Raw genomic sequence first — 26,038 nt, forward strand, 5'->3', positions numbered from 1 at the left:
AGGCAGACAGTTCAGCATTTTTCTGAGCATCCATGCTCCACTGCCAGTTGATACCCAATCTTGTTTTCACCCAAGTTAGTTGGGGTATTATATTGTTTAGGCCTTCCTTTTTATGTGCTCTGGAAAGGAACATACACAGCAGGTGTGAACCAAAGTACACTCAGCTCAACACACCATCCTTCCCCATGGCCAGTAACAAAAACCTTTAGACAAAGCGTTCAGGAGCAGGATGAGCTGATTGCAGACACTTCCCTGTTTGCTTCTCCCAGCTTCCAATGTGCCTCAGCAGCCAGTCCATGCAATGCTGACAGGCTTTGCCTGGGAAATGACCACACTCTGCTGCCCACCCAGCCTGTTTGCCAGCAGTTCCCTCTGGCCAGGAGCAGGTCAGCAGCAGATCAGCACCGCAGAGTGAAACAGGACATTGTGTAAGAGCTGTTCCACAGGAATCTCAAGCAACCAGACCCACCAAGGCTTTGAACTCAGAGCACCTACAGCTGAGGGGGTACGAGCTCTTCTGAGCTGTGCTTTGCTGCCTGGAACACTGAATACAAGGCAAGACATTTCACATGACAAGAAAAACTCAGATAAAGAAGAGGCCCCACACAAAATTGTAGATCTAAACTTGCAAAAATTACAGCATTATTTCTGAAATCTGTGTTTTGTCATTGATTTTCCTGAGTCACAAGATCTAAAACCCACTTATCTTTATATTCAGACATTGAACTTCGTTTGTTCATCTTGGATCTCACTACTACATGTAGCCTTAATCTTATAGTCAGAATCTTAAAGCAGTGCTGGCTCTTGGTGCATTCTTGTCTACATTATCACATTATAATTTAATGTTTCTGTATTTATGCTTTCATCTTGGTTCTTCCTCCTTTGATGCTCACCCTCTCCATCACTGCATATTAACCCTTTGTCTCACATAGGAAATATTATTTATCAGAACAGGAGACAAGCCACACAAAAACAATAAAGGGAGTAACTACAGTATCTTTTCAGAAAGTGATTGTAAGTAGTCATTCAATTTAATTTCTATTCACATTTCTTTCTTTCCTCTAAAGTCTCTTCCTTGTACAGCCATCACAGGAACACACAATGCTCTCTGTTCATGGATATCTACTAAACATTTCTACACAAGTACTCAAAACACAGCATTTTATAGTGTCATATAACATAATTAAGTGGAATAAACCCCCATATCTCCCGAATTCTGGCTCCCCACTAGGCCACAGCTGAACAATATTTGAAAAAACAAAGATGTCCAACCAATGAATGATTTCACACATGAAAATCTCATGTAGCACAACAGATATGATAGTCTTTTTCTTCAAGCCTGTAAGCTGCTGAAAGAAGTTCAGTTGATCATTTAAAACTAGTTCACACTTTGACCCTTGAGAGAAACTGGAAACAAATATTATTTGCAGTGTGCACCAGTAAAAGACCCAACCAGCCAACCCAGAGGTTGCCTTGGCAGCGCTGCTGTGGGAGCAATTTTTGGTGACGGTGTCTTTGAGCAGAGGAGCCACTTGTGTGCACCACCAAGGAGCATTTGGGTGAGGCAGCACTTTAGGAAACGGTGATGGATGGCACTATGGGATGGAGAGAACATTGTGGGAGTGCAGGAGACAGATGGCCTGAGACCAAATGCTGCATGGGTGATTTTACCTTTGGGTGGAGCTCTGCGGTTGGAAAGACCTTGCAATGTGAATCGCTTTCTAGCAAGCGCTGTGCGCTCAAGGTTAAGGCTGCTGGAAGCATCAACTAGGAGAGAGAGGGAGAGGGAAGAGAAATAAGGAAGGAAGGAAGGATCAGCTGTTCAGCTCATGGGAAAGGAAAGGTTAGCACTGGATGGCAACTAAAAAGAAATAAATTAATTTTGATTCAGTTCAAGCCTGAGCAAGAGCTAATCAATTAGAAAGGTGACATGAGGTCAGGGTGAGTAAACCAGCTGAACCAAACAGAGCCTGTGGGTTGAGTTTGGCTCACTGAGTTTTAATGGAGAACAACAACACAACAAAACCAAGGAATAACAGGTGAAGGGAGGTAGCTCTCATCAAAGGAAAATACAATTTAGCAGCAAGCAAGTGCCTTCTATTATGGAAATACATCATTGGTTGGAAAGCAAGTTTTAGGGAGAAATAAGAGAAGAAGGCTTGCAGTACAGGGCATGCAAGTGTTGAGAGCAGTCCCATATCTGCAATCCAGCACTGGCACTGAAGGGTCTGTTCTTACCAGCCCTGTGGCTGGTACACCTTCAGCCTTACCTGCTGAAGCCTTTCTAAAGCCTCTGAAGCCAGCAGAGAGCCATGCAATTGATCTCCTGATTTGCTGGGATGTAGGGATGCCATGGCAGCAAAGCTCACATGCCAGGCTTTAATGCCATGCATGAAATAATGAGCCATGCTGTCTGACAGCTGCCTCTGCTGAGATCACTCACAGATGGATTGAGGTCCTGAGGCTCTGGGCTTGAAAGATACTCAGTTACTCACATTGCAGGAAGCAGGTGGACCTAGATCAAACCCCCAGATCCAGGCATTCCTGCCAAATCCTCCATCTGCTCCTTTCATGGTGTGGGTGGATAACACCCAGAAGGTTTATGGCAAAGGAGCAGGGAAAAAACATGGGGTGGGTACCTGGTCCTGAGCCTTGGAATTTAACCGATAGATTTTCCTCCTCTTTGTTTCATAAATTGTCACATGAAAATCTTTAGAGGGACAAATGAAGACCAAAAGTACAAAGGGAACACAAAGAGAAAGTGAATCCACACTGACAGACAAGTAAGAAATAGACAAGCTGTGCTTCCAAAGGAAAGTGCATCCCATCACTTCCTGATTTGCAGCCAAGATAATCCAGAATCTGAGGTGCCTGCATGCATAAGTGGGTGTGAGATGAACAGATTTTAACAACATAGAAGAATTATGTCACTGTGGTTCAGCTCCTTCTACCCAGTGCCAGCTCTGGGCCAGGCAGATGCATCTGGTGAGGAGCTGCTCCCCAGCAGTGGTTTCAGCTGTGGGGCTGCCTTTGGCTTTCAGTCTGTGTTGGCCATTCCCTGCCATGGCTGCTCCCACTGCCAGGCAATCTTTGTACAGATACTGTAGCTTATGAAGAATTCAAAAACTGGTGTATAAAATATATTTACTTTCTGTTTTCTTAGGGCAAGAAAATCCATAGCATTTAATTGTCAGAGTCTCACAGGGAGTAGAGCAGTGCATGTGCAGAGAGGTGGGTTCCCGTGTTTGTTCTTCAGCTCTGCAATTGAATCTCTTCACTGGGGGACCCCTTTGCATCTCACAAGTCCCCAGAGCCTCTCAGCACCAGCAAAGCATTAGACATTGGTCTCTAAAGTCATGTTGTCTCCACCAGAGTTATTTCAAACCTTTTCCTTCATTCTGCAGGTATACCAAAAATCCTGGAAACTATTTCCAAACATAATGAGAACCAGGTCCTCATGGGCAACAGGCTGAACGAGAGCCTGTAATGCATTCTTGTGGCAAAGAAGCCAACAGCATCCTGGGCTGCATCAGGCAGAGCTGTGCCAGCAGGCCCAGGGACGTGATGATTCCCCTCACCTCAGCACAAGAGAGACACTCCTGCAGTGCTGTCCTGTCCTGGGCTCCTCAGGACATGGGCACACTCGAGTAAATCCACTGAAAGGCCATGAAGATCATTAAAGGACTGTGGTAGCTGACATGAGAAGAGAGTGAGAGAGCTGTGATTGCACAGCCAGGAGAAGAAAAGGCTCAGGAGGATCTTATAAAATAAAGAAGACACAGCCAGATACTTCTCAGTGGAGCCCAGTGAAAGAATGAGAGAGGCAATGGGCACAAATTGAAATATGGGAAATTCCATTTAAAATCGTGAAAAACCCTTTTTACTATGAAAGGGGTTAAAGCTAGGACAGTGTCCCCATGGAAATTATGCAGTCACCATTCTTGAGGCTGTTCAGAACCCAAATGGACATGACTGTGAGCAGCTTGCTGCAGCTGACCCTGCCTTGAGCAGGGCAGTCAGACAAGGGGGTACCCACAGGTTCCTGCAGGATTTGCTCCCATTTTATTTCAAGGCAGTGACTCCACCAGTCAGGTCCACACAAAACACTGGTTTACATGTAGAAAACTTACCAATAAGAGTAATGAAACTGAAATAGCTTGTCAATAGTTCCCTCCCTTTCTGTATTGCAGAAACTCCCCAATATTTGAAAATAATCTGTGTTCACATTAACTACACCGATATTGGAAACATTTACAGGCAGTAGGTGGCACAAAAGAGACGGTTTTGGCAGAGCCCCAGGCTCTGTGCAGGGTGTTGGGACGTTTTTGAGTTCAGCTCCCCACAGAGCCCCAGCCTTAGGTGCCTCACAGGGGAAACAAACTCGAGTTTTGGTGGGACATCTAGAGCTGGAGAGCATTTTGCTGACTCTGCAGAGCGAGGTTTGCAACTCAGGATGCACAGGACACCCGAGTCGCCAAACAAGAACGGACTCACTGCCCAGCCCTGCGGGAAAAGCCACCCACCAGAGGAGGAGGATGAGGATGCTCTGGGCTGAGCCACTGGGATCTCAGCCAGAGCCCTGAGGAGCTGTTCATGGGAAAGCTGAAGACACAAGAATGACAATCAGCACGGAATGTGGTCCCAGTTCCCACACTCTTGAGTGAGCTGGACAGTTAGAAAACATCAGTCATCTTCCTGGATTTTTTTTTAAATCGGGTTTATAAATTTAAAATTAAAAGCTAGTTTTCAACTTTTTTTTAATTAAAAAAAAAAGTCTAAATGTTCTGAAAATAAAATTTTACTGAAACAAAATTTTAAGATTGGGCTTTTAAATGAAGAATCCATAACTTTTTTCCCAGCATGAAAACCTAATGCAGTGAAAAATCTTTTGGAGAACAGCCTATTTTTCCAAGAGAGATATTCCATTTTCTTCTTTATTAGCTTTATTTATAAAGGGACTGTTATTTTATGCCTCATTTGGGCATTAATCTGTTAAGACCTCACAATTTTCTTTTTTCATATTACTAGAAAATTCTTTGTTTAACATTAAGAAAAAAAATGAAACTGAAAAAGAAATGAAGCCTAAAAAAGAAACTGCTGTCAGAAGATTTTTTGTTCCTGCTACTGTCAGATGAGATTCAGTTGCTTTATAGTGTTTATTTTAACTTCTTTTGTATAGAAGATCTATTGTACTTATGGCCTCAAATAATGGAGGGACTTTCTGTGACTGCCTGTGGGTTTATTTACTGTACACCTGAGGAGAACTGATATACACAGAAGAGGCAAAAAACTCTCCTTGACTTAAAGCAAAGAAATCACTTAGTAAGGTCTGTAGGAAAAAAAATTAAATTAAATATGTCTAGAAATCAACTTCACCAGGATGCAGGTTAAAACAAATATGTTATTGTTCCCTAAGTTCTATTTTTAAACACGCAAGTTGTATAAAGAGCACTATAAAGCATCAAAACTCAGACTTACTTAAAAACTCTAAATGGGTAATGCCTTTTGGTGCTCACAAATTTTCATGGTACAGTCATTCAGCTTTGTAGCAGTGGTTTTTTGATGTTGGGTTAAAACAACGTCGAATTAAAGTATCCTCATCAAACTCCAGAAATATGTGCAAATATAAAAATATTACCCTTAGGAAGGAAAGGCTCTGTCAGAACTCCTACCTCTCTTTTGTCTGGCACTGGGACTGGAATTCCTGTTTTTATTGTTAGATGCATCCACATTTGATGTCTCAGATTTGTTTTCATATATACTTGATGACTTCCTGCTATACCTTGGGACAAAAGAAATACAAAAATAGTAACATCCCTGATTAACATCTAATAAAACACTAAGCATTCTTTTTTACCCTCAGACATGGAAGCCTAAGGAACAAAGGACTGGTTTTAAAATGCTGTGTGCTATAAAAGCCTGCATCTGTGCAGGCATGTATGGTGGAAAAAAACCCATCCTGCCTCCTCTCCACAGTGAGGGATGTGCCTCATCAGAGCTGAGAAGGGAAAAAAGTAGAAACAAGCTGGTTGTCTGCATAAGTTATTTTTGCAAGTGCAACAGATTTGAAAGGTTGGAGTAGGAAGCCAGGTAAGAAAAGATAATCCAGATTTTCCATCCTTCGCAGCATAAATACATTTGTGTCCAGGAGAGAAATGGATACTGGATGATTATATAGAGGTCATACCATGCATAGGGCAACATATAAATTTATTGGCTTCCCCAACTTCTGTTTCTTCTGCTTTTTGGAACATGAATCCCTGTTGGGGATGTTTGGAACATGAATCCCAGTGGGATATCCCTGTCTGCAGCTGAATCACAAAGGGGAGGATCCACTTGACAAACCTGCCCAGGTACTGGCCTTGGGTCTGTAATGGAATGGATGCCCCGTCCCAGGTTTGTAGGACATTCAAGCTGAAAGGTTTTATTGTGGTTCTTATCCTCATTGTTTTGCAAATGTCTACTGGTTTAATTTGGGTGTTTGACTGTTATCTTTGGCAGACTGCTCCACACAAATCATTGTATCTACACCTTTGAAATACACTTTGCCAAAGTGCTTGTTACTGACATGTATCAGCAATTAAACTGCTGCTTACAATTAACATGTGAACTGCTACACTTAACATTCACCGGTCTTGTTCTGCTGTAAGGGAAGGTCCGAGATATCATTAAAAACTTAAAGACATTTTAAATACCAGAGATCTGTAAATACCTTTTCTAAATATAAGGCAGTCCAGGACTCATTGTTTTGCATTTGAACTTCTGACCTGTTTCTGATGGAAACTTAGCAAGGTCTCTGTTACCTCCTGTACTAGATCAAAATGTGATTTTGCAGCCTAATGTCAGGTACAAAATGGGGCCCAAAATAAACATGGGAACAAATCCAAAGCACATTCACATTTCCTTACTCTTTTTCCTCTCTTTCTTCCTAGCTAGACTGGGATAACTGTGAAACATGCAGCTGACAGAGCTAAAGATTTACAGCTGTGAGAAAGACACCAAGAAAATACACGAGCTTCTCTGAAACAGCATCTGCAGCCAAATTCCAAGAGTTTGTGTTTATCCATGTTCACAGGATATTTATACATGGATGTATGACTGCATCAGTCGTTTCCAACAAAGCAGATAGTTAAGCAGTTAGAACAATAGACTATTTAAGTTTCATATATTTAAATAGATTAGAAAACAATACAAAGGGGTCGTTTCATTATCAATGAAATGCAGCAGCCATCCCTTGAGAGAGATACAGCAGCAATAGATACCACAGGGTATCTCATTTTAGGATTAACCAGTGAACTTTGTGAAAGAATTTGGAGAGAGAGAATCGAAATAGATTGAACAGAACTTAGAGGCACTCAGTAATTGCCTGTATTAAGGACAATGGCTCTAAGTGTCCCTTTTCCCAAACCTCATCTCCAATCCCAAGTCAGGCCTGCCTTATCTCATGGAATGGCAGTCCCAAGTGATGTTGGTGGCTTGTAAACAGCAAAGGGGATAGTCTTTGTCATAGAACAGATACAGCCTGGGGAGGGGAAAGCATCCTGCAAACAGATTTCCCCACAGTCACTGCAGAGGTTTGACATTCCCAACAACAGTAGAGTCACTGTCACACATGGGCAAACCAGGAGTAATTGTCTCTTGGGTAGATAACATGTCAATGATTAATTAGCCTCTGTCTGCTGGCAGAGCACTGATGATGCTCATGGCTGCTCTTTAGCAAATGCTGTCTCCAGTGGCCTCCAGCACCTCTCAAAACTGGGGTTGCTTGGTCATGTCAGCCATGAGCACAGACTGTGCCACGTGTGGGCTGTGGCAGTCCAGCCTCTTCTTCCCCTCCTTGTCTCCAGCCCCAGAACAGGCTGCTGAAAGGGCTCCCCAGCCAGAGGAACTCTGCATCCACAATTTCACATCCACTACTGCAAAGCCAGCTTGGTGCTGCAGTTCTGCTGCCCTTGCTCCTCTTGGGGACACATATTACAGATAATGGGACACCCTGAACTTTGTGCCATTCATCACAGCCCAGAGCACTGTTCTTTCATGAAGACTCACTGTATTATTCCTCTTCCTATAATAACTCAGCATTTGGAGCGGGAGCATCTGACCTCTTCTGGCACAGTAGGCAGAGTGAGGACAACACTTCATTTTTCCTTTGATTTAATCCAGTCTAGGACAAATAGCTGATCACATGGCCTTTCTTCTGGAGTTAATTAATTTTCTGTTGACATATTTTGTCTGTAATTTCTGATCTGGAAAATCTCATTTTAAGAGCCTTATAAGAAGGACACACATCTGGATTCTTCTGAAACATTTTTGTGATTGCACTTCATATCTTATTGGAATATTTTTCTCCTATCCCTAAGGTGGTTCTGCTGAAAGATTTCCACTCTTGAACCCTAAACAAAGCAATTTAACCAAGCCTAGAGAAAATATGGTGCAGGACTAATAGCACTACATCTGTTTAATATTTCTTGCATTGATTTGTACAATTCTCAAAGGCTGGCTGTTACCCGGGATCTCCTGGTTTGCTTGATCCTGCTAAAATTTTACATGATATCCCATGCCAACTTATATTAAACTTGCCCAGCAACTGGGTCATTACAAAACTTTGCTGACAGCTCCATTTAAGATCCTGGAAATGTTCCAATACTTTTTGTCTAAACTTGAGTTAATCTTTGAAATTAATTCTGCATTGTGATATTACTTCTCTCTTGAGCAAACCTTTATCTGTATTTATATATCTTGAAGAATTTGAAGGCAGTTGAGTAAATTCATACCCAGGAAGCTAAACACAAAAACCTAAGAATTTATGTACTGCAAAAGCACAAATGCAAGACAAAACACGGCCTTGATGTGTCAAGGCAGCTGTGGTTACCTGCTTGCATTGGAGGAATCCATTGGTGCATGATACACACTCTCAGTAATTCTTTGGTGCAGTTGACTTGCTTCTGTTAGAGAGAAAGTAAAAAGAAGTTGCTCCAAAATGTGTAAGTTGCTTCTGTGTTTGTGTAGAAGGTGGGAGAGAGAAACAGGAGGAGAGATTTTGACTGCCACTGCAATCAAAATGGAATGTTTGTATGTGAAGAGAAAGGCATATTAAAGTCTTAATGAAACCCTTTATCTCAACAAACAACTTTTCTACTCACATTTTTTCATTGAAAAAGAGATTTCCTCCCCTTCTCTTTCCTCTGTACCTCTTCCTAGCTAACTGCATGATATGGATCTAGAGAATGGACATAATGGCCTTTTTCACAGAATACAAGTTTTGTGGCTCACAGCTTTTTCTGGGTTTAGCAACACATGGCCATCAGTCCTTTTGCATACTCAGCTGCATAGCAGAATATATCCCCATCTCTCTGCAGAATGCTTTTGCTCAGCATCCTGGACAAAGAGTAATCAGAAAATGTTATTCATATGCCGCTTGTTCACTCTTTTTGCAGGCTGCAAGGTAGCAACACACTTATACTTTGTCCAGTAAATGCTGAGTGAAGAAAAACTATAAGACAATTGCTCAGAGCCTGGATTTCAGAGCCAGGAGAGTCAGACACTGAGAAGTGAGGAAGCAATGAAAGGAGCTGCTTTCAAACTCTCACACTGCTGAGATCCCTGGCCTATTTCACTCTGAAAAAAGATGAACCTCCTATCAGCTAAAGAGAAGTGACAAGGGGATGGAGCAGCACTGAAAGATTAAACTCAAGTGCTTTGTTGATGGGGTAGAAATGCCCATGCTGGCTGGAGAGTTGGAAGCAGCTCCATTCCTGGGTTTGGCAACTGCTTCATGGCCTTACATAAATCCCTTAAGCTGTATCAGTAATTCCTCTGCCTGCAAGAGACAGCTTTCTTCTTTGGGGTTGATGGCTCAAGGTGTTGCCCAAAACATTGCATGCTCACTGCAATATCTGCCAGGACTGGGTACACATGGAGCATTTGGACATGAGTGACCCATATTTTAAACTATTTATCAAATCCTGTGGCCACCTTCTCTGCCCCTCACTCATTAACCTCAGCTGGTTCTTTCCAACACTCCAACCCCCTGTGCAAATCCTAACAACAGTCATTAAAAACAGCCAAACAAACAACTATATCCCTCTTCCTTCTCCCATTGCAATGCTTAGTTATAAAAAACCCAGTCTTGGATTAAGGCTTCTTCTTTTGTGAGTCATTAGAAATAGAAACTTTAAAACCACAGGACAAAGTATGTGCTTCCTGACACCAGTTATGGTAGTAAGGGGTTTGATTCATGTGATCATTTGGGAAGAGGCAAAGGGAAGAGTTGCAACAGCATATGAGGTACAATTTATAGCCTCTGACTGCTCTTCTGATGGATTCACAATAAAGGGAAGCTTGACTTTACTCATAGAGTAGGATGAAAGTCACCCTTGGGTGGCCTCAAGACAGACTTGAGTAACCTTGTTTGACCAATAACTGACTCTGCTCTGAGCAGGACCTTGGACTGTGATGTCCTGAGGTCCCTTGAAACCTGAAATACTCCAGAATCATATGATCTTAGGGCAAAACAATAAAAAACATAAAAATAGAAATGCTTCAATTGGCCTTGATTCCTGTATATTTTTCTCTGGAAAATGCAAAGTAGCTCTAGCTAATAGGTCTTGTATGCTATAGAGATTCCACAAATGCTCATCTGGGTAACATACAAGCTTAATTTCCTTTGCCTAGAAACACAAATGGAGGACTAGCACTCTATACTATTAAATATGTACATTTTCTCCATTAGCAACTCTTCTGTGGTAGCCTAAGTAACACTAGCTTTTATAGTTCAGAAGCAAATATTACAAACCATATCAGAAAGCCTCTAGATCCAGTCCTGAAATTGCACTAACAAGAATCTTGAGGTCTTTCCTCAGTACTTCCTGATGAATTAATCACAGTAAAATTCAGAATAAAAAGGAGAAAGGATGAAGACAAGATCAGAAACAAAAAGACCAAAGTAGTAAACATTGTAAATAAGTGTATTGTTATGGGTTGGATTCAATTGCTGAGGCTAATGTTTGTATTTGTTTCCTTCTACCTAAGGAGGTTGTAAGAATTCATTGTCTTTGTGAAACAGACAATTAAAATAGAGGTGACCACTAAAGTTAAAGCACAGGTTTCTACCTTGGACAAAGTCTGATTGGAATCTGAAGGATGTGGGTGGAGAGGCTTTGCTGACCTTACTTTAAAGAGAGATGAGTGTATGAGAGAAGCAGAAAATGACACACCAAGGTGAGAAGGAATGCCAAGATTCAGGAAAAGTCTGTGGGGTTTACTGTCCTAAGAGAATAAATAGAATAGCATCTAGGATAGCTGTCATCATAGCTATGTTCTTTTACTGTCTGAAATGACCTGAAGGATTTTTGTCTGTCTGGGATTCAATATCTTATATAGAAAAGGGTGTCATTAACTTAGGTACTTGGGCAGCTTCAATCATTCATGGTGTTGAACACGTCACAAACCACCTTCATAGTGACATCTCTTGTGAGAGAGGGAAATGTCATCAACCAGGTTTTACAGGGAGATCACTAAGATGGAAAGATGGGACAACTGACATCTAGAACATAAAGTGGGTGACTAGATTTAAAACAAAAACCCTCAAAGCCCAAACAAAACAAAGCAAACACTAGGAGAGAGGAGCAGTTGCTGTGTCCGGTCATGGATGTGGAAGGAGACCTTTTGATCCAGGTGTTGTGAGCAGACACAGAGTGCAGACCTCATCTCCTCACATGCTGAGGTAAAAGAATGCTTCTGCAGTTGTGGCTTGAGAGGAAAACCATGTTCCTTGGACTAACTGTGAATGGAATGGTCATCCATGTCATTTATAAAAGTCCAAGAAATTTCCTTTGATCAGGACATGGCTTCAAATCCCATCAATGACGCAATTTCCCAGCTGGTCCTTGCTGGCTTCACTGGTGGTACTGGCTGGCACTGTAACCTGTCCCAGCCCCATACTGTCACACACAGCTACAGAGGGAAGGACACATGCCCAGCTGCTGCCCTGTGAGCCTTACCTCTGCATGCTTCCAGCTGTCCCGTCAGGACTTTGCGGATCTCTGAAATCCAAGTGTTCTTCAGCTCAACAGAAGATGCCTGAGAACAAAAGAGGACAAGGCAAAGCAGATCCAGTTAAAACGTGCTGCCAATCCCTGGGCTACCCTGACCTACACTGGCTCTCAGTTTTGCCAAGGACTGGAACACTGTGGCCAGTTTTGAGCAAAGCAGATGCTCCTCAAGATGGAAAAGTTACCATGAATCTAAAGTCCTGTCCTTGCTTTTCTGTCCAGCATTCTAAGAAATTTATTATTACTTTATTTCTGATTTTAACCAAAATAATGACTGTTTTCACAATAAATTGGCCATTTCAGTGTCTACACAACAATCAAGCTTTCAATGGCTGTTGTTTCTGGAGTGTACAGGACAGTGAACATTCTTGAAACTATTCAATTGAAAGGAACTATAGTCCTTAGAAACAAAAAGGATTGTCATTACCTGAATGATATAGACTTCTTCTCTGCCATTATACCAGATCTCAAACTTCTTGTTATCCCCTTTTACGTTTTCAGTAATGCCCACAGTGCTCATCTATTTCAAAAGAGAAAATAAGAAGATGGAATCTGGAAAATATCAATAGTCTTTAAACTTGTTCCTCTGAGAAGCATTTTTAAAAGGCTGCATTTATTTCTGACACCTTAGGGAGCCATTAAAAGTAAAATTCAGAGCATGTTATTTCTCAATATCTAATTTGTCATTCATCTTTTTGATTGCTAAAGGGGAAAAGAATGTTCAAAATTAACCCAAGCTAATATCTGATCATGAATTTATCCTCTTTTCTTTTATTGCTTGATCTGTGGATCAGTTTTCAACCCCATCCTGGCTCTTGTTCACCTTGATAAATTTTCAGGTTTAGGAAGACTGTTTTTCACTTGCCATCAGTGACCTTTTGAAGTGGGAGAGGAATGGAATAGTGCTTTGTGACATTTCATGACCAATCTGCAAATCCAGATGACCCAACAAACCTGAAGAAAATAATTCTAGATAACCTAAATGAAAAATTTAATCACGATTTTGAAGTTCACCTGCTCCTAACCAGCTTCTCATCTTCTTCCTGTATTTCTTCATGCCTCTTGTTTGCATTCACATCAGCATTAATTTAAAGATCTAGACTGTCTTATGCCACTATTCCTTCTATCTCTACAGGAAGAAACTTGAAATGTTTATATGGATTGGCTCAAGCCTTGAACCAGGCTCTGTTACAATTCCTGTCTGGGTACCCTGTAATAAGTTTGGAACATTACACTCTGTGTTAGCTGGTAAAGTCACAAGTGTCACACCAATGTGCTTAGAGGGAAAATGTGGCTTGCATTTTAAGGTGATTCCCACCTTAAAATGTCCTGACTCATATCTGGAAATTTCACTCTTGCAAATAAAAGGGCACTTCTGCACTGATTCATCTGCGCCTGTTACTGTCACAGAATGTGTCAATCTCAACTGTGTCAGTGGTAAAACTTGCAATAGAACTGCACCTGGAGGATGCCCACAGGCAGAACAGTGACAGATGCAGGTCCATTCAGTCTGGCTTCTGTTTATGGGCTGCTGGGTAAGAACACACCAGGTGTCCCTTTGTATCAAGGTGCAAAGAACAAGGTTCACATCTGCAGTTGCAGAACATATGGCTCGGTTTGTCTCCAGCCCAAAACTAAATGGGAGCTGTCATTTACTCAAGACTGCAAGACAGTTCCAGGTACGGACACCTTCTTCAAATACCCTCATGGAAGCATCCTCATCTTGTGGACTTATTTCCCTCTCCTACCATTACTGCATTTATTACCTTTAATGAATTTTTAAAGCTGTATGAAGCTGTCTTCTCATGGCCATCAGTGTTCTCCTCCCGTTTCTTGCAGAAAAGCAGCATCTTTGTATAGAGGAAGAGGTGTCTCTGCATTGGCTTGAATCTGGCCAAGTCCTTCACCTTGTTGTGCCCCTTCTTGTGGTCAGTCCATACATTGAAGGAACCCTGCATCAACAGCTTGCCAAGCTCACTGACATCCCCCTAGCAAGCAAGGAAAAGAGAATCACATTCAAACCAGGGTAGTCTCAGGCACAATTCTTTCCTCTGGTGGTGTTTGAGATTCCAGGCAGAGCCATCCCTTGTGTTGGAGAGTGCACATGTCCCCTTGCTAAGCCTGTGTGGTTTCTTCCTATAGCCATAAACTCACTGGGTTCCATGCCCATAATTCCCAGTTTGTCTCCCCAGTCATAATTAGCATTTAAGATCCATCTCAGGATCTCTTTGGATGTGACACACAGGCTGTCCCCTCTGGTGACCTCAGAGGAAGCTTCTCCCGACAAAAACTGGGTTTCAGTGCTCCTGACCCCAAGGCAGTAGGAAGGCCCAGTGCAGTCCAGTACCCAAACAAATACTTTGACTCTGGAATATCTAGTTTCAGTTTCCACTCTTGCACAAGCTTCCTCCATCCCTTGGCAGAACCTTGAAAGAGTTTAGATGCCTGAAGTCACGGATCAGTGCCTAGAGCTATGTAGGTATGTAATTCCCTCCTGTTTCAAAATAGTCTTTACAAGCTTTGTCAATAGTTCCTTGGCTCACCATCTGCAAACCATGCAACGCTGCACAGCCCTGGGCAAAGATGGAGTCAATGCACCAAGGAGCCATAAAAGTACCTGAGGGAGAGTGAAACTAGGCAGGAACTAGAGATTTCCAAATTAAAGGTCTTGTCTGAAGACCACTGATGGATAAATACTTCAACAAATATAAATATTCAGCTCAGATGCCACCAGAACACTTCCATGTAAAAAGTGGCTTAACATGTGGATATAAGACATGGCAATATCTATATGGTAATGGGATTCAGCAAATAATTATAATCATAATTATCTTAACAGCAAGTTTTCCTAGGAATGCTTTGTATAATAAGTTGAGGGAACAAGCCCAGTGCATTATTAAAGTACTTCTTTTCAAAATTTGCATGTTCTGTTGATTATAAGGTGAAGACATTGGCTCCAAGTGGGAATGTCTAATTTCTTATACTAAGAATTGCAACCTGTTCTCCTTTTCACTCCTCCTGCTCTACCCTACTTTCAACTGCAAAACCAGAGCTTTATTAGCTACTTTTACACTCTATATCAAGGTATTATTAGACTCTCCAAACCATTCAGAAAACCTCAGCAATTTAGATAAATCTGTCATCTCTAATATACAGAGTTGGATCTTTGTGCATACAGAACTGTGGGTGTTTGTTTTTATATGTGCATGTAGCTATAAATGCCAAGACTGTGAAAAGCACATAGATATGCAAAGCTAAATTTAAAAAAAATAAATAAATAAAAAGTGTATTTTCTACATTGTTCTGACAATGGTGAGAGGGTCCTGTCACTCCAGGCACTGTTCAATACAGCACTGAGATCCAGAAGCTCAGTTTCAACCCTTGTGACTGGCCTGTCTCTCCAACCTTGACTCTGGGATTGGGATAATAATGAATGAAGTGGGAGGTTGCCACTGCAGAGAGAGAAAAAGAGTCAGACAGGGATGGCAATCTGCAGTAACCCCACAGGAGATTTTGAATATTAGCCCACAAGCAGTGCACCCTCTTCAGTGTAGGAAGCAAATAGGAGGACACTGTTTCTGGTAATTTCTGCTAGTGGACAGCAATATTTTATTCTAAAGGAAGTTTATTTAAAGTGGAGGATTTGATCACTATCTCAAATATCATTATTCCTTGTTAGAGTAATACATGGTATCCCATGTTTATGGAAGATGAGTGATACATACAATAATTTATAAGAATCTCTCATCATAATTCATGGACAAACTACCCAGGCCAGATTGTGTTCAAATATTAGGACCGTAGTAGGAAACACATCTAAAACTTCTGTTCTCCAACCTTTATTCTGCTTTTTTTTTTGTGGTTTTGCCTAAAATTAAAAAATATACACCAAACCAACCCCAGACTTGCATTTTAGCAATTTCTTACACAAGAGTTCAACTCCTCAAATCTGCATGTGCCCAAGTCCAAGAAACAGAATTCCCTATGCAATTGGGAGCATTCATCAGCTGTCACAAAACCTGCTTTGGCATAATATCCCCCTCTGAAAGGTTTTCCAGACAAGTATTTCTATCATGGCTCTCTGGGAAAGACTCCACAAGATGGGGTGTGGTTTCATTGTCTATAGGTGTTTATTTGGCACCACAGCTGAGCACCTGGGACAGGTGGGAGAAGAAATTATTGGGTGCATCCTCTTTCATAATTTCACCCCATCTAATAATCATGTAACAAAACATCTCAGGAATGCTGTCAGCATTGGGATAAACAGTGGTCATGTCCCACTGTGCCATGTTCTGTATTTCAGCCAAGAAAGCAGAGGCAAAAATCTTGCATTAGAGACTCCAGTCTAGTCCCTTACTATCTGGCATTTCATGAAAGGCTGTAAAATTCAAAAGTAAAAGTTGAAAAGGAACAGGAATGTTCTATTGAATTCCTGAGTACAAAACTAGTCACACTTTAAAGCAAGGAACAGACAAAAGGATGACCTCAACATTCATATGGACAGGAATTTGGATATATCTCCTCTGCTCAGGATAATATGTTACCTTTCTTGGAGAAGATCTTCTTCCTTTCCCTTTACAGATCTGTTTCAAAACAAATTCTTTGCTAAATTCCTGTAAGTACATACATTTAAACTGAGAAACACAGGAGGAAAGCTACCCCTCTCTTTGAGAATTAATAAGAAACAGTGGAAACTAGGGAGGTAAAAGGTGTGCTGTATCCATGAGCTTCCCATGCCCATGTTGACTGGTTCAGGTCTGCAATTATAATATACAGGCTCTAAAGAGTTTTTCTAGAATGTTTGAGACACTCTGACTTAGCCACAACCACAATGGATTAAGTATCTGCTTCTTTATTTAGGCTGGTCAGGTTTGGGAGATCTAAGAATGTATTTATGGCCTGTGGTGTTTCTCTGATCCACAATCACCACAAACTTATTCAATGTTTGCCAGTACAATGAGGTGGCCACTGCTCCACCTTCAACCCAGTACAGCTCCTGCAGGCAGAACTCACATTCTCATCCCAAATGTAATGCACAGTCCCAGGAGCATCTCCAGCTCTGTGCAGCAGTGGATCTCTGACAAGCAGTTAAACAAGCAAGCAGTTGAATTTATTTATAAAATCATGTTGGCAGCAGGCATGGGTTCCTCAGCTGCCAGATGCAGATGCACTTGCACAAAACACAACTATAGAAAACAAAACTCCTGAGGTCAATCTCATCCTGAAAAACAGACTAACTCCTCCCACCCAGCCACTGTCTGTATAGACCCCAGCACCTTCTCAGGAAGTCAGATTTCGCAGAAAATAGTTTTTCTGGATTAAAGCCTGCTACTGTGATGTAACAATTCTTTGAACAATACTCAGTATATTGTTTCTTTCTTGACATTTTCACCCTGCAGCTATTTCAAAATGGGCAACCACATGATTCTCGGGCCTCATTTTGCCGGGGTGTTTCTCCTTTATGTGTCAATCACTTCTCACTTAAGGGCTCATTTTATGTAGTCAGCCAGTTCTTGAAAGTCATATGACTTCAATGGAGCTTCTGCAGAGATGTATATTTGTGCCCTTTGATTTGTACCGTGGTTGTTATTTCACATTTCAGATAACAAGCTTGCCAATCACTGGCATGGATTCCATTACCCACTTTAAATGAAAGCCAGATTTTTCTCCCTAAGTGCAGAAGATTTGAAAACACTTGAGTTGCACAGGAGTCACAAGTTTCAGCAAATTTCTGAAGTTAGTTCTGCCACACTTGTACCTCTCACCTACAAATGAGTTTTGGGTGGGTGCAATTATTCAAAAGTCCTGCATTTGCCCCACTATGTCCCCACAGTCACATCTCAGCTCCACATGACAGATGTGCTGAGATGCATTTTGGTCATCACAGCACACCACTGAGTGATATCCTTCAGGAATGTGGCACAGGCTCCATAAAGCACAGTACCAGCCATGGGCACAGCTTGATCAGTGAAGACAGGAACATGGGATGGCTCAGAGTGAGAGCAGCCACAGCAATTATTACCTCATATCCTGTGATTGCTATCTGGTGCATGGAATCATTTACTGATTTGATGATATCAAGCACTGTGGCCAGGGCTTCTTCCAATTCAGCAGTACCTTCTGAGTTCTTGCTACACTTCAGCATTTCCTGATTTAAAAAAGATATGGGGAATACTTGAGAACTTCTGATACCAGAAGACACCATGTAAGACAAACCTCCCTGGAATTCATGTTGCATAAACAAAATAGCAGAACTAGAGGAAAACAAAAGAGGAACAAAAAATTAGAAAAAAACCCACATATGACATTCACTGGGGTGGTCATTGAGGACACACATTTTCATCTTTTGAACATTTTCAAGTTTAAAGGGTTTATTTAAGATGAGACAGGACCATTCTGACATATTTACAATGAGCTCCTTGCATGTCAGAGAATTACATCCAGGGGTTTTTTTCTTCACATGTGCTAGAAAAGAAACTCAATATAATTATTTCAGCTGTTAGACAATTCCCCATTTTCTTTCGCAATTAGTTCCACAAGGTACATAACTACCACTGTTAAAAATACGAATTAATTTATAGTCTGAATTTGGCAGGTTAGACATTCCACATTTTCAGTTTGGAAATATTTTAATCCAAGAGGTGAGGCACTTGTGTTCCTGTAAAATAGGAATGCCAAAAGATAGTTCCTGCAAACCCCAAACAGCAGCAGTGTCTCCTCAAGTGCTTGGGTAACCAGGGATTAGAAGGTAAAAGCAGGATGCATTCCTCCAGTACCTGCTGCACATTTTCTAGGATGAAGATGGATCAGTGCTTTTATCAGAAGGAGCATATTAGCTAAACTGATTGAAACCAGAAGGTTGCAATAATTGTGACCCAAAACTAAATTCAGTCTGCCCACCACTCAAGGCACACAGCTTCTTAAGCCCTTGTTTGTTACCAATTTTTACTGGCTTCCATTTTTTTACGCTAAACTTTTAAATGCTCCTCTAGCCAGGGAAGGAGTTCACCATCTTCCCAGATCTCATAAACCCTGGCAAAGCAAATGCCAGTGCCAATGTGTTGTTGCTAAGTATGAAACTGGTCTGACCAGCTTCAAACCCCAATGGCTGAGACCTGTTTTGCTTGAGAATTTTACTCCTCGATCTAATCTTGGATTTATTTACAGTCATATTTCAAATTAAAAGTAACATCTGGTTTACTCTTGCTTTCCTGGAGACCTTGACATTTTTCCTCTTCTCACAGAATAGTTTCAAGAAACAGAGTTCAAATTTATTTCTGGACTATGTTGATGTTGCATCCTTGTCAATATCCATGTTCAATATGTGGATTCTATAGTTTTACATGAAGTCAATAAGTAGCTCAAAGAAATACTGCACAAGAATGGCCAACCAGTTCCTCCCATGGCTTATACTGGCATATTTTGAGCAGTGCCATAATAGCTATTAGCAAGTTAAATGGCAACCTAAAATCTTCATCGCAAATTTCAATGCTAAATTTCATGACAGAACATAGCACTACTTTAAGCCCAGAGGCTTGAGAACAGTATGTAATTCACCCTCGTGACCTTCCCATAGGGAAAGTCAGTAAATACTATTTTTAAAAACTGAGTAGATGGAGACAATAATTTAAGCCGCCACCTTAAAAAGAGGAAAAAAAAATTCATTGTTTTGAGTGTATATATTTTCTATTGCCCAGTTCAGACCAGAATTTCAAGCATGGACCACTCATGGTTCCAGCCAAATCAAGAGGGAAGCTCACATATTCACCCTGTGGAAAAATTACAGACAATTTGTTTCTAGCTGTGTCTTTTTAAAAGAAGCAGCAAAAGGGAGTGGCTCCCTCTGAAAGGTTTGAGTCACAACCATGGGAAAATATCTGTTCAGAGAGCTGAAAGAGTTTTGTTAAACAGGGACAGATGTTAAAGACAGGATTTAAAGCATCAGTTCCCATTTTCAAATGGTAAGACCATAGACTGATACAATAAAGCCAAGCTCAATTTCTGTTTAAATATAAATAAAACAATAAATAAGACAATAAAATATTTACTATCTTAACAAGTAAATAAAATATCTTACTTTATGTAGAAAGAGCTATACATATAGCTCTTTCTACATAAAAAAATAGTATACTGCTATTACTTAGTATAAGTACTGCTAAGTAATAGCAGCTCCCAATCTCAAATATATGTCCCTGTACAAGACTGTTTTCAACTAAAAACTGCTTAGTATTTGTAGAATAACTAAGTGAGGATTTATTTCCAGGTAGTCCTGACTGATTTGCAACTCTGGAAGTAAAACAAGCTGCACATTGGAATTCTTTGCACTGTCCTGGAGAACTTACCTTGAGCAGCAGCTGGTACTTGGTGATTCTCTGAACTGGCTTTAAGAGATAAGCATCAAGTGAGAGCTTATGATCCAATTTACGCTGACATTCCTGTGGGAGACAACATGGAAGAAAAATAAAATTGTTTCTTGAAACACAGGCAAGTCACCAAGATCATTATCATTTGACAATCTGAAGATAATATGCCTGTGAATTAATTGAGATAGAAATTTGTTCCGTCTGCATAGGAATTTCCGGGTTACTTATTCCACAGTGAAAATACATCTAAACAAGAGCTAATGTTTAGGTTCAACTTGGTGTCGAAATCTGGCATTCCCTGCTGATGAGATTGCAATAAGCTGGGATTTGCAAAGAAGCCAGCACTTGTTTGGTGTGGGTACAGCCTGCAGAGTCGGGCTCCTGTGCAGGAAATCTACCCACTGCTCTACCTACCCAGTCTCCTGTAGAGAACACCTTGACACACACTGGGCACCTGCCATCAGTGTAAGAAGCATGCAGAAAAGTCTGTGTGTAACTCTAGGTTTTCTAAAGGACAGAGATACACAAGGAAAACAAGATTTGAGAGTCTTGCACTGCTAGTCTGCAATGAAATTCCACCTGAAAAAAGATGCTGTCTCCACACTGTCGCCAGAGAGCTTCAGACCTTGGTTTGTTCTGACAGTACTTTTCATATATTTGGAGGTCCTCCTTCTGCAAGAAAAGAAGAGTTTAGGTAAGGGAAGGAGAAAGAATCTAGAGAGTGTCTTTCTTGGATCACAATTTGCCTTACCTTCCATCTTAAGAAATTAAGTAATTATTACATGGAAGTAACTCTTTATGTAAAAACATACTGAAACCATCAAACCTGCTTTTTACTTCTGATTGAGTTAAATACACCTGAAAGTGAGATTTTTTTCCCCCTCACTTTTCACACTAAACAAGGAGACAGCAGACTGAAAAACACATAATCTAACAGCAAAATTGGTATATTTTTCAGGGACGTGAATTGATGGTTTGGGAAAAAAACCAAACGAAAAAGAAACAATAGAAATTTAAACTTTATTTATTAACAAGACTGGCACAGACTGTAATTGCTAAAGATAAGTAAGGTTTACCAGTTCAACACACTTTGAAAGTAGTGTTGGCTCTCAATAGTACAAGGACAAGCTAAAAAGAAGGAAGTTTGTCTTGTTGATGTCCCAGGCCAGGCAGGGGAATGTACTTCAACTCTGTCCTCTCCAAATTGGAAGGGGGTGGATTCACTTTATTTAGCTCTGACTACACTCCAAGTGCTCTCACTGAGGTCCATGGCAAAAATCTCACTGACTTCAGAGAGACAATCTCTACCAAAGCCCAGAGAGGTGTTCTGAACTCCCGAGGCTGTGTGGGTGGATGCAGAGATGGGTGTTCCTCTGCCAGGTACTGGCCTGGCTGACTGTGCACCCCGGGCAGCGCCTGGGGCACTGAGCAGGGCTGGCTGTGCCCGACCAGCCCGGACCTTCCCACCTTCATCTGCACCTCCCCTGCTGGATGTGACCTCACTAAATCAAAGAAAACACTAAAAAAAAAATAAATCTCAGCAATTCCTGGATCTTTCCTCTGTGCTTTCAGCCCACCAGGCAGTTCCCACACACTCCTGCTGCAGGGAAATCATTTCCTTCTGTACAGTTACTGGAAGAAATCAGTGTTGCTGCTGTCTTCCTCTACAGACCCATCTTGACATTACTCTAATGAATCAGATGTGAAATCAGAGCTGTGCCACGTACCACCACACTGTGTCAAGGATTATGCAATACAAAAACCTGTTGCAACTCAATAGAGTATTAATGGTGCTGTTTCAAAATAGGTGCAGCGTTTTCTTCACAAAAATAGAATTGTTTGAGCATGTTGTGGGGGGAAAGTTGGCAAGGGGTAAACCCCACAGAACTAAAAATAGTAACAAAGCATAATCAAGTATTACAATCTCATCCTGGCCGACAGAAGCCTAACTGGAATGGGTAAGAAGAATGGAGAGAGCAACAGACAAGACAACTATTAGGAATAAGAGAAAAGAACCAATTTAAACTTAAAGAAAAGGTAAAATAACCAACAATTTACCAGTTATTTGCCATAGTGAAACCACCCTATGCCAGTGCAATCTACTGCTGCCTAAATCAGTGACACATGTTCAGGCAGATACTTACATATTTAATTACAGGGTTAAGTTTTGCAGTAGTGTCAGGAATAGAATTAGGCACAGACTTTAAAATGCCAAGAAATAATTGATTGTCTAATTATTCAAATCCCAGTCTTAAATGTTCCACACATTTGCACATGCAAAGGTTCTGATTTCTTGCTGGTACTTTTATGCCATGCTCCTCTCTCCTGTAAAGCTTTTCCTTTCCACACTGATTTGGACCCTGAGAGCTCTGTAAGCACAATGGCATATATACACAGTTCCAATTATCTTTTTGACTGTTGATTTATGAATAATTTTTGCATTAGTGTAGAATTTAGACCTTTCAATCCAGCTCACAGGTATCTGGTCAGCTGCTACTGTCCTTTCACAGATAGATTCTTTTTCTAAATGCTTCTTTCTTCCTGAATGACCAAATGCCCCAACTGCTGGCTCCTATTAAACTGTTTCCTTTTATAAGGTTAGCAATATGAGTAAGTGAACAGTGGAAATCCACAGTGAATCAGTCCTGCCAGACACATCACCTGGCACATTTTGGTAAGCAGTCTGACACACCTTTGGTTCCATCCTGGGCATTCTTGCCTCTGTTTGGTAAGCTTTCCTTCTTCACAGCCCTTTGTACAGCACAGATCAGCCCAGTGTGTCCCTCCTGTTGCTGATAAAGCACCAGAAGACCCTTTCTGCAAGGTATTCAGTGCACATCCCTCCTGCCTTTGAAAGCTGTGTAGTCCTTGACCACACAGAGCTGCAAGTGAGGAAAGCATCTTGGTGATGGTAAAATAGCTGCCATGTGGGTAAAGTTGAGCTGGCTCACTTGTAATTTAGCTCATATGAAGGTCATGCCCTAAACAAGGCCAGACAAAGTGGAAGGAGAACAAGAAAGGCATTTCTGGCTCATCTTTTACCAGATTCTGCTACCATGTTCCAGGAGACAAAGCCAGAGAGAAGCTAGAGAGAGACTCCACAGCCTGTTTCTCCCATCAGCTGAGATGAAGGGTTCACATTCATGGTGGGAGCTGACCAGGTGGCATTGGTGGAGGTGGAAGAGTGTGTAGGGACATGGCAGAGGAATGGTTGGCAGGGGATGGAGTAACTCTGGCACCAAAGTGTCTCACTGCAGCTCTCAGGGTACTTTCAAGCAGCTCTGGAATCAGGGTTGAAAAGGCCCAGTGTGATCAGACAGGGTAAAACTCTTCAAAGTATGAATTTCAAATAAACTGTCTGTTTCTAATTATAGGCCCAGCCTGTTGCTGTGGCAGGATGGTCACACACATACAAAGAAGGAGAACCTGAAACAATGTGAGTTTCCTCCTGTAACTCGGTATCACTTGGAACAGCAGCAGCTGCTTCTGTTTCCCCCTGTCATAGCAAGCGCAGCCATAACTCACAGGGCAGCCAGAAGCCACTGCTCAGCAGGAAGGCATAAAAAGCTGCCAAATCGTGGGGAACACAAACACACAACCAGACTTTTGTTTGTGCCTCCTAAAGGCAGTCCAACAGAAACAACACATTTCTGGACTTTATGTGGCTTCTTCTAAAAACAGAACATAAGGGCAAGTTCTTGAATCAAAGGTGCTAGTGTGTGAGCAGAGACATCTCAAGAGAGAAGCTTGTGCTTTCTTAGTGTGAAATTTGAAATAGGGAGAAAGCAAATGCATGATTTAACCTCTTATTAGATAGATTTAGTGTAGTTTGACCAGGCCACAGAAACTGATGAGCTAAGGCGATGGAGAGACTGGTTTTCTTTCACTTCATACCTGAACCCCAGCTTTGGTGCTGTTTTCATATTGGTAGAATAGTGAGGGGAATTGGACTTAACAGCTGTTTCTACAGAGAGACATAAGCTACAACATTTAAACGTAGAATTTGTACCTTCTGCAGAATCATAGGAACAATTCTATACCAAGAATTTTTATTTAGCTGCATTCTTTAGGGATATATGCAACACATGGACTATTTTACATTCTTGGGTTTCAAAGATCTGCATTCTTCAGACTGCTTATCCTCTTTTGCATAATGATTTCACCACAGTATTTTCCTGCCCAGCATCTGAATCCTAGGATAACAACATATACCTTAGTAGTGTCCTTTACTCAAGCTCTAAATGCTTTGTTGTTAAACAGAAAATAATCCAATAGACATATAATCCCATTTGCACTTGTATGATTGTCTCCAGCCTGACCTGTTTGTAAATTGGAAGCATACCCTTTGCAAGTATCACATGCTCACAATTCCCATTAAATCTTAGTAATGTGGCAGTGCTCAGCACCCCTGACTGGTTCATCCAAATGTGTCTGCATTTAATGTGTGCTCTGGAAAAGCAGCAAATGCTACCTGAAGTATATAGAAGAAGCAGGAGGTACCTTTGACTACAGTGGACAGATTTTCCCATTTCTCATGCCACTTTCATTTCCTGTGCAAAACACAGAGCCTTATTCACACAGTTTTGTCAAACTCTGAAAGCAGTAGCAAACCACCCAAACAGATTTTTTTTCGTTAGTAGGGCCCCTGAAGGAGTGCTATATAAACAAGCACCTTTGGTTGTGTTGCAGGAAAGAACTAATGGTCAGGCTGAGTGGGGGTGGAGGAGGGACATCACTGGGAGCTCTCAGAGAGAGCTGCTGCAGCACTTGGGCCCTGAGAGTCACCTCACAGCAGAGGGAGAATCCCACTGGTTATGTGAAGAAGTAAAGGGAATCGACCTCACAGAGTCTTATGGAGCTGGTGGGGTCCATGCAAGGACAGCAGCAGACTCTGCTGGGACAGTTCTAGGGGACCAAGTGTCCTGAATGGTGCAGAGAAGAGAGAGATAAGATAAAGCAGGAACAGGATGTGTTGTCTGCACCCAGAGCAACCTGCTGCGACACCGATACCGTTCTCTGCTTATTTACTGCAGGGTGGTGTCTGGGTTACATCAGACTCCTGCTATAGATGTGTCCGATGTGAAAAGCATGTCAAACACTTGGATCCTGTTATTTGTTGGATTTTTTCACTTTAATGGGACTTAAAATACTTGTAAAACACTGATAACAGATCTCTTCCTGTCAGTAAAACAGGTAAAGGGTTAGATACATGCTTGGTTACTGTGGCATAATTTGGGAATATCTGCTTAGAGGAGTTTCCCTCATTCACAAAAGCAAACACAGTGAAAAGATGGGAGTGCTGTAGGATAAGACTATAGAGATTCATTCAGACCTGAAAAAGGATATACTTACTCTTTTCAAAAAGCATCGGGCAAGAAGCTCAGGGTTTTCAATGCAATGTTCTATCTCCTTAAGGAAAATCCTGAGAGGGAGAAAAAAAGAGCAGAGTAATGTAAAATCCCACTCACCTTGTGTGTTAGCTTCTGTGTAAATCCAGCTTAAAGCCTTCATTTTTGTAATATGAGGATTCAATGGGGAAGGTAACAGTTCTGACACACCAAGAAATATATATGTTAGAAAAATGGGATGTGGCTGTCACCTGATTCCCTAATTCACAAGTAT

The 26,038-nt window shown here is 41.4% G+C and overlaps 1 protein-coding gene across 3 annotated transcripts in view; it reads right to left on the reverse strand.

The window, feature by feature from the left end:
* MCF2L2 (MCF.2 cell line derived transforming sequence-like 2) overlaps positions 1 to 26,038 on the reverse strand; it is a 115,293-nt gene that overhangs the window by 10,326 nt on the left and 78,929 nt on the right. For all 3 annotated transcript variants that reach the window (XM_083868529.1, XM_083868530.1, XM_083868528.1), the window contains exons 18-26: positions 25,769 to 25,838; positions 20,996 to 21,088; positions 20,396 to 20,488; positions 18,076 to 18,201; positions 13,820 to 14,041; positions 12,481 to 12,573; positions 12,003 to 12,081; positions 8,873 to 8,945; positions 5,673 to 5,782 (exon numbers count right to left, since the gene is read on the reverse strand). In XM_083868529.1, coding sequence (XP_083724655.1) covers positions 5,673 to 5,782; positions 8,873 to 8,945; positions 12,003 to 12,081; positions 12,481 to 12,573; positions 13,820 to 14,041; positions 18,076 to 18,201; positions 20,396 to 20,488; positions 20,996 to 21,088; positions 25,769 to 25,838 — 959 coding nt within the window. The remainder of the gene's footprint in view (positions 1 to 5,672; positions 5,783 to 8,872; positions 8,946 to 12,002; positions 12,082 to 12,480; positions 12,574 to 13,819; positions 14,042 to 18,075; positions 18,202 to 20,395; positions 20,489 to 20,995; positions 21,089 to 25,768; positions 25,839 to 26,038) is intronic.

Source organism: Zosterops lateralis, assembly GCF_965231275.1.
Source record: "Zosterops lateralis genome assembly, chromosome: 10".
Classification (NCBI taxonomy): Eukaryota; Metazoa; Chordata; class Aves; order Passeriformes; family Zosteropidae; genus Zosterops; species Zosterops lateralis.